This window comes from Cygnus atratus, chromosome 12 (assembly GCF_013377495.2).
Source record: "Cygnus atratus isolate AKBS03 ecotype Queensland, Australia chromosome 12, CAtr_DNAZoo_HiC_assembly, whole genome shotgun sequence".
Classification (NCBI taxonomy): domain Eukaryota; kingdom Metazoa; phylum Chordata; class Aves; order Anseriformes; family Anatidae; genus Cygnus; species Cygnus atratus.
In genome coordinates this window covers 130,899-147,379 of record NC_066373.1, presented here as the reverse complement: position 1 = coordinate 147,379, position 16,481 = coordinate 130,899, and the positions used below count along the sequence as shown (strand labels likewise).

The 16,481-nt window shown below is 41.9% G+C and overlaps 1 protein-coding gene across 1 annotated transcript in view; it reads left to right on the top strand.

Moving 5' to 3' along the window:
* PHLPP2 (PH domain and leucine rich repeat protein phosphatase 2) overlaps positions 1-16,481 on the top strand; it is a 32,283-nt gene that overhangs the window by 12,675 nt on the left and 3,127 nt on the right. The window contains 15 exon segments of the mRNA XM_035566221.2: positions 2,014-2,204; positions 2,624-2,749; positions 3,952-4,106; positions 5,128-5,274; positions 7,220-7,450; positions 8,285-8,487; positions 8,999-9,059; positions 9,787-9,882; positions 11,269-11,424; positions 12,179-12,379; positions 13,922-14,084; positions 14,600-14,730; positions 15,120-15,230; positions 15,693-15,881; positions 16,015-16,246. Coding sequence (XP_035422114.1) covers positions 2,014-2,204; positions 2,624-2,749; positions 3,952-4,106; positions 5,128-5,274; positions 7,220-7,450; positions 8,285-8,487; positions 8,999-9,059; positions 9,787-9,882; positions 11,269-11,424; positions 12,179-12,379; positions 13,922-14,084; positions 14,600-14,730; positions 15,120-15,230; positions 15,693-15,881; positions 16,015-16,246 — 2,393 coding nt within the window.

Genomic DNA, 16,481 nt, shown 5'->3' with positions numbered 1-16,481 from the left:
CGTCTGGCTGGGAGCTGTGTGCAGAGCAGGTGCAACAGTGTAGATGCACAGTGGAGATGGAAAGTGTGGCTTGTGTACAATCTGGATATATATCATAAGGGATAGAGTCAGAAGGTACTTCTGGTGGAAGAAGAGACATCAGGAACAGGGCTGCAGAGAACTTTTGAGGGGAAAAATGAGGAATGCAGTTTGGTTATGTCGAACAGGAACTGCAGAAGATTCAGAAACAGTGACGTAGCATCATGGAAACGAGTAGGTAAAAAATGGAATTGAGTAGTTTCTGTCAGCATGAGAGGGTAGTCCTGCCTAGAAAGAGACTGTAAAGGAGAAAGCATAATGACTGAAGAGTATTCAGGAGACCTGTTTTAACAAAGTTAAAAGCAGATGCTAAGAAAGTGGTTCTTAAAGGTAGGGAAGGAAATAAAGAGAGGAAATGCTATGGAGAATTATGTGGTAATTTTGCAAAGCCTGCAGCTGAGAACAGGGAAAGGAGTAATGCATTTCAGGCAGAGAAACATTACTTAGAGCACTGAGTAGCTTTCATATTTCCTTCACACCGTGGCAATGTGCCTTGGATTTCTCTGGTGTCTTTCTGCATTCGTCTGCTTTTCTTATGTGGTCCATTGTGTTTGTTTCTTTTCCTTGTGCATGGGGGTTCCTTATGCCCAGGTGGAATGGTGAGACTACAAGTGGTGGAACCTGTTAATAGAAATCTTACGTTGATCAGCAGTAGGAAGGAAGCATGCTTCCTGAAGTCTGGTTGTTGAGATGCTCATAGGGACCCAAGAGTTTTATGAGGGGAGAGAATCAGTTAGATTGGCTGGGAGAAGGAGGGGGGTGGTGTGTCTTCATTTCAATGGAAGTCACTTGGAGAATAGAGGTCAGTGACCCAGAGAGACCAAGTGTTATGGGGTCTTTACATGCCTCAGCAACTGTTTGAGTGAAAGAAGCTCTCCAGGGCCATCAGGCTGTCCATCTATGTCAGATGTGACGAGTGTGAATTGTCGAGTGTCACGCACACTCTCAGTGGTGGCGAATTCTCTTGATTTCTTGTGTTGCTGTAGCTGGGCTTGTGCAATTCCTGAGGTGTTTAATTAGAGTTGCCAAGCTTAGGAGCTGCAGAGTGACAGGGAATTTCCTTATCCCTAGAGATTAAGACCATTCTTACACATATCTATAGGAGTTGTGAAATAGCTGGGATTCAGAGTGGAAGTCCAAAGCAGCTAGCGTTCTGTATTCAGAAAGAGAAAAATCTCAGAAAATGATAATTATAATCTCTGAATGGTAAATGGTGAATGAATCTCTGAATGGCAAGTAGTCAGGTAGCATGCAGGTTCATCTTTTCCATCTTCCTTATTTCTGGTGATGTTCACGAAGTCCCGTTTTATTCAAGAGGAGGACCAACAAGAGGCATTTATATTTTTCACATTTTCCGAGCCTGCTTTTACTGCTAGTCCCAAGACTTTTTTCCTGTACTTGAGATACACGTTCTTTGGTGTTTTTCTATGGTTTAGTGCTCCACAGCTAGCAGTGCACATAGCACAGCTATAGTCAGTCAGTGCTCCAGTCCTTTCACTTAAATCATCTTCAGGAAATAACTACCATTCTTCTGTAGTTAATTTTTCCAGGCCTCCCTTTAAAGCACAGTAGAAGCCACTTATTTGGTGGTTTCTGTGAGTTTAGCTGACTCAATGAGTTCGTAATCACTTTTCTACTGCATCTGAAAGAAGGATGTTTGGCAAGTGTGTAAGTTTGCCAAGGACTGTAATTACCTGTAGATTAAAAATGCACCACGTGGGAACATTGTGCTGAAAGTCATACAGGGAGTGCTTTTCAGACATTACTGCCCTAAGTTGCTTGTCTTCTGCGTGAGATTTTTATTTTAAGTACAACTGTGTGTCTTGTCTTTACTCATCTTTTATAATGCTTGTTACTGCTGTGTTTCTATTTGAACTCACAGCTGAGAATGAAGAACAAATGGAAAGTAAACACAAATGTCCCCTTTTTCTTCAGAAAAGCCATGTCAAGTAGAACAGTTAGATCGCATCCTGCTCTCTGGAATCTATAATGTACGCAAAGGAAAGACCCAGTTGCACAAATGGGCTGAACGCTTAGTAATTCTCTGTGGTACCTGCCTCATTGTATCCTCTGTGAAAGATAGCCACACAGGGAAGATGCACATCTTGCCTCTTGTTGGAGGGAAGGTAAGACTCTTTTGTATTTGTTAGCTTCCTGTAGATTAGAAAGGAAGAAAGGATTATAATGATGGGTATTATACACAAGAGGTTAATCTAGGCTGTATTACTGTATTATCAGGTGCAGAGACAATTGCACAACCCTTTTCTACTTGCTTTGCATAGGTAGTTCTGAGGCTAATAAAATGCTTGAAGAGACACTGCTTATGAATTCGTGTTAGTAGCCATTGTTATGAATACCCATTCTGGAGATGATTACTTACTGGATCTACTTCAGCAGAAAGAAGGATTTACTCCTGTGTTTCTCACAACAGTTTTCAGGAAAAGACAATTTTACTGGCACTTTGTAATAGCTCACTCTAGACTTCAGATCCACTGTAATGCTGGAGTTTAGGCAGACTGCTTTGTTTTCATTTCTCCCTTTGCAGGTGGAAGAAATGAAACGTCGGCAGTACACTCTTGCTTTCACATCTGCTGGAGCACAAGCGCAAACATACCATGTCTCCTTTGAAACGCTGGCAGAGTGCCAGCGGTGGCACCGACAGGCATCCACGGTGAGGGCCTGGAGACTGCAGTACTTTGGGGTGGTGGGTACTGAGGGTAAGATGGGATTTGTGATACATGCTTGGTCTGCAGGCAGAGATTAAGCTTGGGTGCTGGAGAAGGTACCTGGGATGCTTTCCAGCTTTCTTCATTTCTTAGGTACTCACGACTACAGAGACTTTCTTTTAGCATTTTCTTGGGGCTCTGCCTGTTCAGCAATGTTGACTAGTAGTTCTGCATTTTTTTAACCCCCCACACCTACTGAGAGTAGCTAATCACGTGTCACCAGAACAAACCCTGTGGACTGATTGACTTTACAGCCATAAAAACCTATTAAATGCTTCTGCTGCCATATCTGACTCTGACCTGTGGCCTGGAATGGCACTCTGATGGGTTTGAGTTAACTAGCACAGAGATCATAGATCAGCAAGGGAAGCGTAGCTTGTTCAGAGCTGCATCTGTATTTCACGTGGAAGTACAATTAGCTGGTGATAGCTCAGTGCTGGCCCACACTTTGACCTTGTATATATAATATTGTGAAATATGAAATGAGTTGCAGGATAAAATATGTCAAAATCTGGAATGAAGCATATAAGGCCTCAAAACAAAGTATATTTAATTAAAGGAGATCTGATATTTGCAGATGCTTTATGAAATGTTGCAAAAGTATAATGTATGAAGCCTTCTCATCGTAGCAGAAGTTTTCCAATATTATATCCTGAACAAGCAAACAATAAGTCAGAAGAAGCAGGTAGGCCAAAAAGAGGTTCTGTAAGCACCAAAAGACAAAACTGGAAGGTCAGCTGATTCCTTTTTGCAATTTGCATCTTTGGAAGGCACTCAGAGACTATGCTTTCTCAGCAATTTTCTCAACTAGAAGTATGGTTTTCTCTCTTAGGTTGGTTCTCTTACAGTCCAGCTTTTAGTGAGCATCCATTGTACCTACAAAGCAGAGCTTTATGTATGTTCTTGTTGATATCCAGAAGTGCCTCCTTGTTATGGGGCTTGCAGAGACAGTAGCAGCAAATGACATAAGTTCATACTCCATGGACCTGATTTCCTGCATGGACTCTACCTGTGTTTGGCGGGTACAAGAGTATTCTTTCATTTTTCTTGTAAATTGCTTACTACTTGCATTCTTTGTTTTTTAAGTCCATTAGACTGCCATAGAAGAATTGTTGCACAGCTGCAACTCTTCCTTTTTTCTTTTCAGGTTGTGTCTATGCGACTTAGCATGGTTGATCTTTCATGCTACAGCCTTGAGGAAGTACCTGAGCACCTCTTCTACAGTCAAGACATCATCTACCTCAACCTACGACACAATTTTATGAGATCATGTGGAGCAGGGAGTCTTGACTCCCTTTGCAGGTCTGCAAAGAATTATTTTTCTTCTACATTTGGAGTTCTGGACATGTGCATCCAGGGATGAAGAGAAGGGAGTGTATTGCCTGTTCTTATGGGATGTTAAAAGATTGATCTTTAGGAAGCTCTAACAAATGAAGGAACTAGGAAGCAGAACTGGGCAATGCAGGCAAATAAAAGCTTACAGCAGTTTATGGTATTCGTGAACTCCCTTCCACAAATTCTTTGTGTTAAGTGTTACCTCAGATGAGCCTAGTAGAGCGACACGCTAGTTGTATAGACAGGATGCAATACTAATATAAGGCTGCTTGCTAAACTGAGAGCATTTTGGGGTATAAAATAAAAGGTGAGGAAAAATGTAATGATGTTTTTGTGGGTAAGAGTTTGTAGGAAGAAGTGGAGATCTGAAAAAGCCGACTTAGTAAGTTCTGAAGGTTAATGTTCATTTGAAATGGGCAGAGGGCCTGTGAGACTCCAGCTTTACTTTGGCAACTTGTAAGAGGGTAGCAGATGTGATGGTATGGAAGCATAATGTCGTCATCTTATGATGCTTTCAGAGCTTTCTTGCCTTTCCCTTTTACAGCTCTACTAGGCCTTCTGTTGTGCCTAGCTTGAAAGGGTATTCCCCTCTTTTGATCTATTCTTAGAGTAGTTGCAGTTCATGTTTTAGTCTTATCTTCCCCAGCTTCACAATGGTAGATTGGTACTCCAAATAATTCTTGCAAGGTAAATTTATTGAACTGAGGATTTTCAGTTCTCCCTAATTTAGTAACAGTCACTCAGAGGAAGTCAGGAATCAAGGTAAAAGGTTCTTGTCTGTTTCTGCAGTAAAAACATGATATTTGATCGCTTTCAGTGTTACCACTGAGATATAAAGTATCAGTGACTTAAAATCAAATTTGTGTAGAAACTGACGTAATGACTTAGATTAGATAACTATCATCAGTGTACAAAGACACCTTGTGACTGTAAGTTTTTGTTTTGAGACCATGGAGATTTGCAAATTAACTGATATTCTTGCCACTAGGTTTTCTCAATTGAAGAGCCTGAACCTGTCTCATAATAGACTGGGAGAGTTTCCTCTATCACTGTGTGAGATCTCTACTCTGACAGAGCTTAATGTCTCCTGTAATGGACTACATTGTTTGCCAACACAGATTGGCAAACTATTGAAGTGAGTGTATTTTTCATTCCCTTGTCATAAACTTTCTTAATGTTTTGGTTGAGCACAGCTGACGTAAAGGTGCTACTTATGAAAGTATGAGTGCTGGTCAGCCAGTTCTCCCCTGAAGACTGAATGGTAGATATGACTCCAGTAGAGAGTTGAGAACTAAGACCGGCAATAAGGCTTGTTTTTCCTTCCAAATAAAGATACCACAATATTTTTATACAGTTGTCTTTTTAAAAGTTACTGGTATATAGCAAGTTACTGCTCATTATTTGTGACTTCCTGCCTATTCTACTAACTAAAACACGCTGTGGTAAATCAGTTTTGTAATAGTGGAGACTAATGGATTTTGTCTATTTTGAAGTGGCCTTGGAGGACACTTAACAGTTAGTTACCATGTCTTGAAGCACAAGTGCCACCTTGCTGAACTGCAATAGACTTGAAGGCTTCTAAGCCTATGAATATATTCCCACTGAAGCCTTTTCTGTTCTCTTTACTATTATGGCGTCCCCTTATTGGTTAAACATTAAAAAAAATGTTTACAAAAGAGCAGTTAGAAGTTTCTAAAGATTATGCTGTCAAGGACGTTTCCAGAAACCGCAAATTACTACAGTGAACATCTATAAAGATCAACCAGGCTTTGTAGAACTATATAAAAATATACACACCTCTCAGAATTCTGAGACCTCATTTATATAAGCAAGAACACGCTGGTTATATCACTGAAGTATTTATAAGTGTTTTACACAAAAGGGATAGCAGATTTTGTACCTGTACACAAGTTTAAGGTATAAGAACAGTCTCAGGTGCGATTCCTTAATCACTAGTGTAAAAAAGTTTCAAATGCTGATGTAGAAAAGATGAGGAAACATGCAGATGAAGCATTGTCTGAAGACAGTTTGTTGTCATTGTTTCTCAAATATGTCAATGCACATTTTTCTGCAGCTGCAGAGGACTGTGACTTTCCAAAGTTCTGTTTATTATTTGTATTTAATATTTTCAATACCGATGCAGTTTCTGTTAAAAAGTTTTAATTTATTGTATAAAACTTTTCTGTGGTAACTTCTCGCAGAGGACTAGTGCTTTTTCTAACACTAGCGTATGGTGCATGTGTTTTGATAGCTTTCTACAGAATTGATTGGTTTTTGTGTTAGGAAGTTTTTAACATGAAAGTAGTTGGGCGATCCCTTCTGAAAATTTTATCTTAAAATATTTGCTGGAGGAAAACTTCTCCAGTTTCGTCTGTGAATACCCAGGATACACCAAAGCTTAAGCTTAGATAAATTTAATTGCAAAGCTATTATTGCTTTTGGATTTGCAATGGATAAATGTTGGTATTGAACTATTGGTTCATTGTGGCCTGTTCTTCCTCCAGCTTTTATCTTTTTTAAAAAAGAAAAAAAAAGAAAAGGATATCTGCAGCTACAATGGATGTACATAAAGCATTTCCAGAGCGGTCTTTTGGCTGTACACAAACTGTAATCCACACACAGACTTAAAGTTTTCAGAGGATTACAATTTAGTCAGTTATGGGTCCAGTTATCTTCTTGACCCCTTAAGCCCTTCTTCTTTATAAGAACTTCTTTTGGCCCCAGGCTGCATTTTTACTACTGCTAAGCACTGTTGAGCAAGTTCTTTGTTGGAATGTGGTCATAAGAAAAGAATTGTATTTTGGAGGCTCGAGTCTCAAGAGTCATGCAAACTTCAAAGCAATTTATTTTGCAACAGAAAGCTACCCTGGAAAATATTATTTTCTGAATGGCTGCTGGGAAGACTAGAATTTAAAAATCTGTTATCAATGCTTTAGTGTGGTAGGAATTGTGATTAAACTGTGCCATAACTGAGTGCCACGTTGAGACCTTGCAGTTATGCAGGTAAATTCACTGAAAATGCAAAAATGTGATATTCAGTACTCTTTGCTGAATTACTTTCTTTTTTTTCACTGCTGCAGTCTCCAGAGCTTCTGGCTAGATGGGAATTTCCTCACATCCTTACCAGAAGAGCTGGGAAGTCTGCAGCAGCTCAGCTGTCTTGGGCTTTCCTTCAATAACTTCCGTGAGCTACCAGCAATTTTTGAGAAATTAACTTTTTTAGACAAACTAGCACTAGCAGGGAATTTGCTAGAGACCCTGGACCTTGCAGTGCTGAACCGTATGAGTCACATCAAAAGCGTGGACCTGAGGTAAGGGGTAAACTTGCACTTACATATAGACGTATAAACTAGATTACTGCTTTCTCTTTACAGCAGAAGAGCTGTGTAAATTCTGGTACATTTTGCAATAAATTGGGTGTTCTGTTTTTTTTCGCCTCTTATTGATTCTTTAACTTTTAGGGAGTTCTGTTTCTGAGGGCGTGCAGGATTCACTTAGAGAAACTAGGCTAACTGAGCAATGCCTGAAGCAACTCAGTCATGGAATCACAGAATGCTTTGTGTTGGAAGGGACCTTAAAAGATCATCTAGTTCCAACCCCCTTGCCATGGACAGGGATACAAGAAATGTGACTTAGTACTCTACTTTCCTTTTTTTCATACACTGTTACCATGAGCTTAGCTTTGATCTCTCCTAGCCTTTTCTTTTTTTGTTTTGTTTCGTTTTTTCCTTTAGAGGTATATTAGGGGTATATTCCTGATTCTTGAGGCTGCCAGCTGCAGAGCTCTCAGAGAGGGACAAAGAATTTTCTGTCTGTGGCAAGGCAGCCTAGTATCTGGTCTCTGTATTAGTTTGCTCTGTCAGTGCTAAGTAACTGTCCATTGGCCTGGCTTCAAATTTCTAGACCGTAGTCTTCAGAATCTCTCAAATTCTGGGAAATTTAGTAGAATGGTTTCATCTAGTAGTGCAGACATAGGAACCATTTTTCATCATATTCACGGCCTGAGATCCACCATTGCTCCTCATATATCTCACTGTACTTTGGGGTTAGCCTTCACCAGATCTCTTCCTTTCTCTCTTCTTACTCCCATCCAGTGTTCAGTGTCCTATTTTCTGACTCTGTACCTCTTATTTCTGAATATTTAGGCTGAACAACCTGAAGAGAGCAGCAGATGACACTCCAGAGGGGAATAAATCTGTGACTTACATGGATTTACGAGACAATCATCTGACAGACCTGGATCTCAGCTCATTGGGCAGCCTGGAGCAGTTGCACTGTGAACGGAATAAGCTAAAAGAGTTGACACTGAGTGGCTTCTCCCTTCGGGCCCTTTATGCCAACAACAACTGTACGTCTGTTTACCTTCTTCATCAGCCTTCCTCCTTCAAGCCTTGGGAGTAAAAGAAGCAGCCCTTTGCTATCTCCCACAAAAAGAAATATTTACAATTATGTTTACATTAGTGAGACCATACGTGATGGGTCTTGTGAGGTCAGCTCATAGGGATCACATTATGGATGTATGTGCGTTGGCTTTGTAACAGGGAGAGGTTATACTGCTGAGTTGCTGTCCAAGGAATTTGTATTCCAGTAACAACTGCTTGTGAGTCCACAAGTAGAAGTACTGTTCTCCCTTGTGGCATGATGGCAGATGTGCCCCATGTGGCAGATGGAGAATGGAACAGTGAGAAGCTGTAGTGTGCATATGATAGATCTATGAAGTGTGAACTCTTTCTTAAGAAGGATAGTAGACACATTGAGTATCTGCAGAGTAAGGCTGAGAGTCTCACTTGCTAGCTAGTCTGTGTGCTTCTCTGTTGTTTTCCCCTCTGCAGTCTTAATTATTTGCTTTACTTCTTCAGGTCTTACTTCTGTCAATGTTTATCCAGTTCCTGGTCAACTGACATGTCTAGAACTCGTCCAGTAAGTGACTGTACAGTACAGAATATAAAGCAAGTATCTGAACACTTTGTTGTTTTCTGCAGAAAATTTCTGGAGCTTTTAAGCTTTTGAAAGAGTTTAGAGCAATTGAGAAAAGGCACTCCATCTTCACAATAGAATGGGAAAACCCAACACTGAATGTGTCCCAGACCAGAAGCCCCTCTGAACCAGTTTGACCTGTCTAGGTGATCAGCTGTCCTTCAGCTATAGGCTGTAATCAGCAAAATAAGCCAAATAGGGACCGCTGAACCTGTGGCAGTTTACTGGGCCAAATGGTGGGAATCCGTTGTGCAAACATTCGGATGTTGGTGATCATCACTGTTGGCTTTATTGCGTACATCCACCCAAGAGCAGCATTGTTGGACCCGTAAGATAGGATGCCCAGAGGATCTGATGACATTTTGCTTCAGTTTTGGGTTGAAGTGCAATAGCAAGGTAGCATAGGGTGGCTAGTTCTGCTATGTTAGTGCTTTCAACAAACAAAAGCCTCATCATCAGAGCCTTGCAACAGTATTTTCTACCAATCATGCACCAGCTCAGTTTGCATTACGCAGTTGGCCATGAGATAAATTCCTTGTGACTAGCTCAGATATTGTTCATTTTCTACTTTTTTTTTTGGTTTGGCTGTCACTAGTGCTGTGCAGGGCATATTCAAACAGGGCATATTCCATATGGAGTGCTCGTGTCTAGCTGTTTCTCCTTTTCACAGCAATCAGCTGCAGTGTGTCCCAGACTGGGCCTGTGAAGCAAAGAAACTGGAAGTTTTGGATATGAGCTACAACCTCCTTGTGGAACTCCCATCAAGGTAAGCAAACTACTTCATCAGTGATGTGAATGAGGGGATTGAGTGCACCCTCGATAAGTTTGCAGATGACACCAAGTTAGGCACAAGTGTTGACCTTCAAGGGTAGGAGGGCTCTGCAGAGGGATCTGGATGGGCTGGGCCAATGGGCCAAGGCCAACTGTATGAAGTTCGAGGCCAAGTGCCAGGTCCTGCACTTGGGGCACAACAACCTCATGCAATGCTACAGGCTGGGGGAAGAGTGGCTGGAAAACTGCCTGGTGGAAAGGGACCCGGGGCTGTTGGGCGATAGCTGGCTGAATGAGAGCCAGCAGTGTGCTCAAGTGGCCAAGAAGGCCAACAGCATCCTGGCTTGTGTCAGAAATAGCGTGGCCAGCGGGATTAGGGAAGTGATTGTCGCTCTGTACTCCTCACTGGTGAGGCCACATCTCAAATACTATGTTAAGTTTTGGGTCCCTAACTACAAGAAAGACATAGAGGTGCTGGAGTGTGTCCAGAGAAGGGCAATGAAGCTGGTGAGGTGTCCAGAAAAACAAGCCTTATGAGGAACAGCTGAGAGAACTGGGGGTGTTTAGCTTGGAGAAAAGGAGGCTCAGGGGAGACCTTATCACACTCTACAATTACATTAAAGGAGGCTATAGTGAGGTGGGGATTGGGCTTTTCTATAAGCACCAAATGATAAGATGAGAGGAAACAGTCTCAAGTTGCTCCGGGGAAGGTTAGGTTGGATATTAGGAGAAATGTCTTTCCTGAAACAGTTGTGAGCATTTAATGTTTTTAAGCCATTCTGTACAGGTCCGTAAGGATATAGTTCCAAATTAAAACCTCACCCAAATGGGCAGGGTGGTTCTAGCCTATGTCCAGATGTGTTCAGGTGCCCTTTCTGATTTTTTTTTCAATTTTCTTTGCAGTTAGTGAGGATAGAAGCCCTTTTCCAGAATTGTAGTGATTATTGAAGTAAATGTGACAACAGCCTCGGAAACACTACAGGAGTGCTAAGCAGCCTCTTAAAGCCCTGAATCTAAGTTGTCGCTTCTTTCTGCCTACAGGTTTAAACAGGAATTTAAACCCATCCTTTGTGATTTTTATCTTCTTTTTCATGCACATGAGAGAATGTTAGGTGTGTGCACACAGACAGACTTGTGTCACAAATTACAGATCTGTAGTAGCATAGAGGGAAATGCAGATATACTTCTGAGCACAAATGGACTGAATTACCTTGCTACACATGTTTTTCTGCTTTGTCATTGTTTGCATTTTATGGATCAGTGTACTTTAATTTTTCTCTGCTGTACCGTCAAATTACAACTGATTAAATATTCCATTTTCCCATTATGTGGATGTGAAGTGGAGTGAACCAAGCTGTCGTAGTAAATTGTGTCTTTATAGGATCCTCAGCACCTTGAGCCTTCGGAAGTTGATGGTGGGGCACAATAATCTGCAGAGCCTCCCACCTCTTCTAGAACACATTCCACTGGAGGTGCTGGATCTTCAGCACAACCTGTTGACTGAACTCCCTGAGATGCTCTTTTTCAAGGCTCTGAAGTGAGTGACAGTAACATGCGTCTTCTGACTGCGTTAACCTTTGAAGCTGTGAAGGCCATTAATGGTATCTGCGTGACTGTCCTTGTGAGGTGGTATGGGCTTTGTTGCCATTTGCGTAAGAGATAATGAGTGTGGTTTGTGAGGAGGTAATTTAGGTGCCATGAGAGAAATCATCAAGCTGATGTGAGGGGATCAGTCCATGTTACTGTTTAGTTACAGGAAAACAGATATTTGCCTAACCCAACAGTCAACCAATGTATTAACTTCAGTTTCAACTGTTTCTAAGATCCTGTTACTGCATGGAGAGCTCTGTCTTTAAAAGTAGTGCATGAATTCAGGTGCAAAGAAGACAAGACATACAGATTTTCAGATGTTACAACAGAAAGCACATCAGGTCGTGGGAGAACAGCAAGAGTGACCCTTACTGTTTGTCTATTCAGACATGAGTCAACCCTTCTTAAAAGACTCTAAGCAAGAGTTTATGTAGTCTGCTTCCACCAATATTACCCACTCTCTCCATCAGCTCTTCAGTACCCACTATTTACTGTAAAATGCTGTGTGCATCTGCGATGTTACGTAGCTAGTAAGTCATTTGTAGACTCATAAATCTTAATGTGAGTAGGGGTGTTACGCTGTGTTGTCTGAGTTGCATAGAGTTGTTGCTTTGTCTGCATAGGCAATTACATAGCTGTTTTTCCTGCTGTTAATAGAGTGGTTTAGATGAAGTCTGGTTTTTTGCACTTGCTGTGGTTAGCCTCAGGTACCTGAATGTATCTGCAAACAGCCTGGAATCCTTGCCCTCTGCATGTACAGGGGAGGAGAGTCTGAGCATGCTGCAGCTGCTTTACTTGACCAATAACAACCTCACAGACCAATGCATCCCTGTCTTGGCGGGACACACAAGTCTACGGATCCTGCATCTGGCAAACAACAACTTACAGGCGTTCCCTGCAAGGTAAATACATAAGGCTGGTGGGCAGGATGGGCAGTCAGCATCCTCCTGGTGAGCATTTACTTTGTGCTTCAGTTGCTGTCAAAGCAAGATGTTGTCCTTTTGGCTTGATGGCAAAGACCTGCCATCCCCACGTGTGCACACAGGAATAATGTTAAGGGGGATCTGGCACACGGTACTGCTGGCTGCGGTGGTTGCTATCCTAGTTGTGGTGGATGTGTGTGTGGGGATGGGGGCATTATTTCTTCACAACTTCAGTGTTACTGGCATGCAGCTTGTTGTGCTGCATATTTTCACTTTTCAGTCTTGCCAGAAGGCCCCTAACCAGACTTGTCTGAACTCTTGCCCAGTGGAGGTCATATAATTTCATCCGTTAATTCATGCACCAGGCTCGCAATTTGGTGTTGAAATAGTGAGAAATCCATGCTTACCATAAAAACTTATGAGGCTAGAGATTCCCATGTGTTCCTACAAAATTGCAAGTATACTCAGCCTTTTTAATGTCTTAGAATGTAGGGAAGGTTCCTTTGAACCTTTTCCAAATTCTGATGTTTTTCTGGCTATATAGACAGCAGAACTTGGATGCTGCTCTATTAAAAATCATAAACAAAGATAGTTTTGCCTGCCAGCATCTGAGTCCCCTGAGGATTCTGAAGACTATTTCGTCTCTTATTGCAACTTGTAGAAGTTTCTATGTGCATAGCATTACTTAGCTAATTTAAATCACATGCTTTTAAGGTAATCTTAGGTTACCAAATAGCTCATATTACTATATGTTGAAACTGAAATTCCACTATGTTTTTTTATCTGCAAATTCTTCTAGGCTTAATTTCATGTGTGCATATATTCTTTTTAATCACTGATTCATTGACTGTCATTGATTCAAATGTGGCTCCCTGCCAAGGCCCTAATAGTAGGACTAACACTGAATTCTTATTTCATTATTACTTTTCAGTATCTTCTGCAATCCAATCTTAGGGTATCAAATGTCTCTTTGAAGTGTAGTATAGGGTTAGTGCTATACTGGTAGACTTCTGTGTCAGTTTAATTTGTAGTCTCATTTAAAAAAATAAAAATAAAAATCTGTTATATTATCACAGAATTTTTTGTGTGTGTGTCAGCACAATTAATGCAATGTTGATTGCATCAATGCAAGCTTTGCCATGATTTTCCCTGGTACTGGTTAGGCAATGGAACCACTGTCTTGTAAATCTGTTTATTCCTACAAAGTACACTGACACAGCTTAGATTTTCGCTGACAGTTTTCAAATTAAGACTTTACAGTCTTCTGCTTTAGTGCTGTAGAAGTCAGGTGAAGGGATCTGTCTGTAGTGTAAATCCAAGCCGGGCATCTGGGGACCCTGAATTTTAAGTACAGTATCTCTTTGGACTCTTGGAGGATACATGGTTTTGAGTCAATGAATTAGAAATGCAGATTTTAAAGGGCAGTGTCTATGGATACTATATCTGTGGGTTCAAAAAGTGACAAACGATATGGTATTCTTTTGGCCTAAAAGATATGGTATTCTTTTGTTTCCCTTTCAGCAAACTCAGTAAGCTGGAGCACTTGGAAGAGCTGAATTTGAGTGGCAACAAACTGAAAACAATTCCCACAACAGTGGCAAACTGCAAGCTACTTCATACTCTTATTGCACACTCAAATGAAATCAGCATCTTTCCAGAGATCCTGCATTTGCCCCATATTCAGGTATTCTTATGGAGCAGGTAATGAGAAGAAGTTTCGGTGGGAGAATGAAGAGTAGCTGCTAGAAGAGGAACTGGAGATACCAGCATTTTGCTCAATTAGCTTGTGAAGAGGGAACAAGATACACATTCTAGATCTGTTCCCTCTCATAACTGACTGAAGATGGTTCACCTCTTTAATCTTCGCTGTCTCTGTCTTGGTGTATTTCTTCTGTACCATTTGAGACAGCAGGATGTGTTATTTATCTAGGTAAACTTGTATGTATAGGCCTTACATTATCTTTAGTGTGACCCATTCTTTCTGTATTAGAGTCCTGGCTATTGCAGGTTATAAGCATTTGATGATTATAAATCATTCTTCTACTGATAGGTCAGCTCCATTTTCATGACCTGTTTGAGAGATACAACCAGTAGCAGGAATATATATCATGTTAGGAAGGAGCAGTGGAGTAACTGATCACATGAGAGAACAGAATATTTTCGTTGTCATTGTGCTTTTTTTTTTTTTTGATACTGCAGATTGTGGACTTGAGTTGCAATGAGTTAACTGAAATCCTCATTCCTGAGGCACTGCCAGCTACCTTGCAAGAGTTGGACCTGACTGGAAACACAAACCTGGTCCTAGAACACCAGACACTGGACATCTTCAGGTGAGTCATGGAGATGCTAAGCCACTAGTGACAGGCACAGCGAAGGGTAACCCTTCCCAGGAGAGGAAATGGAATAGTAACGTATGTATCATAGTACTGCATAATGGTATAATGTTCCCTGCTTAGGCAGCTGAAGCTTTCTATCCTGTAGTAAGGGAAAGGGCTGGGTTCAAACTGTCAGAACAAAGAATTTTTCAAGGTGTATGAGGTTCTCCCACCTGCGTCCGGCATAAGTACTCAGACATCTCCAGAAGGCCAAGCACCTCTTCTTGGTGCAGTTCTTTCAACAGGCTGCTGTCTAAAATTCTAGACGGTACGTGGTCCTTTGGCCACAAGCTGTTCAGCATGGATGGCATCTAGAAGTGACTTTTCTTCTTCTCTCTCCATAGTCACATTTCTACTCTGAAGATTGATGCTAAGCCCTCCCTCACAACTGACTCAGCACTCACTTCCACCTTCTGGAGTCATGGAATAGCTGAGATGGCTGGCCAAAGAAATAAGTAAGTATTGTGGTTTGCTGAACCCTGACACTTTGTCTCCTCGGGGTGCTAAGTGGAGTGCATTGCTAAGCACCCATGCAGACAGGTTTTGTTGAACAACTCATCCATCTCTGTCTCTCAATCTCTTGCTCATTCTTGCTAACTCAAGCCTCAGTGCTGTCCTTTTCCTTGTTTGTCATGCTTATTCTGGAACCTTTAGGCTTTGTTTCCCGCTCTAGCAGAGGTGTTTTTGCTTTCTCTTGCAAACTCTGCCCCTTGTCCTCCCCTCAGCATGTTCAAGGAGAGTTTGGGAGTGTCAATAATAAGCAGCAGCTGTACATCTCATGGGGCAGTGGGTGTAGGGTCAGTGGCTTTTCTGCCCTGTGAGAACAGTGCTCATGACAAGGTGCCTGATGGCCGTGGTTTTGGGGACCATGCAATCCTTCGAGGCAGATTAACTTTGCCCGTATGTTTTTCTAACAGGCTATGTGTGTCAACGCTGGCAATGGGAAGCTTTGCGGAAGGAGTGGAGGCTGTGTATGGCATGTTTGATGGTGATAAGAATGAGGAGCTGCCACGTCTACTGCAGTGCACCATGGCTGATGTGCTCCTGGAGGAGGTACAGCAGTCGGACACGATGTTCATGTCCAACACCTTCTTGGTCTCCCACAGGTAGGACAGTGAGCAAGCTGGTCCTGGTGGGACCTGCATAGGTGCATCGGTTAATGTGCTAGGTGGGGTGAGGCCACGCTCCAGAACGCCTGTCATGGAGTCTGGAGCCTTCCTACACCTTCTCCTCCAACAGGAAGCTGGGTATGGCTGGACAGAAGCTGGGTTCCTCTGCTGTCCTTTGCTATATTCGTCATGATTTGTCTGATCCAGCCAGCAACTTTTCTCTGACGGTGGCCAATGTTGGGACATGCCAAGCCATTCTTTGCCGAAGTGGAAAACCTCTGCTCCTCTCCAAAGTCTTCAGCCTCGAGCAATGTTCAGAAGATGCTAAGAGAATCAAAGAGCAAAAAGCCATTATAACAGAGGTTGGTTTAGACTTCAGCTTTCACCTGCCAGTAAAAGCTTGGTTCAAGTACACACCATTCTGAGCTCTACTGCCTGCACAATGCTGCAGGGGAGAGGGTGGCATGAAGATGCTCACATGACTTATCTGTTGCTTCCTGTCCTGTTTCTCTTGATAATTAGCTGTTCAGAATGACATGTTCCTTAAATACCCATCATGGCCTGAGAATTACAGGTACAGAATGCCAAGAATGAGTT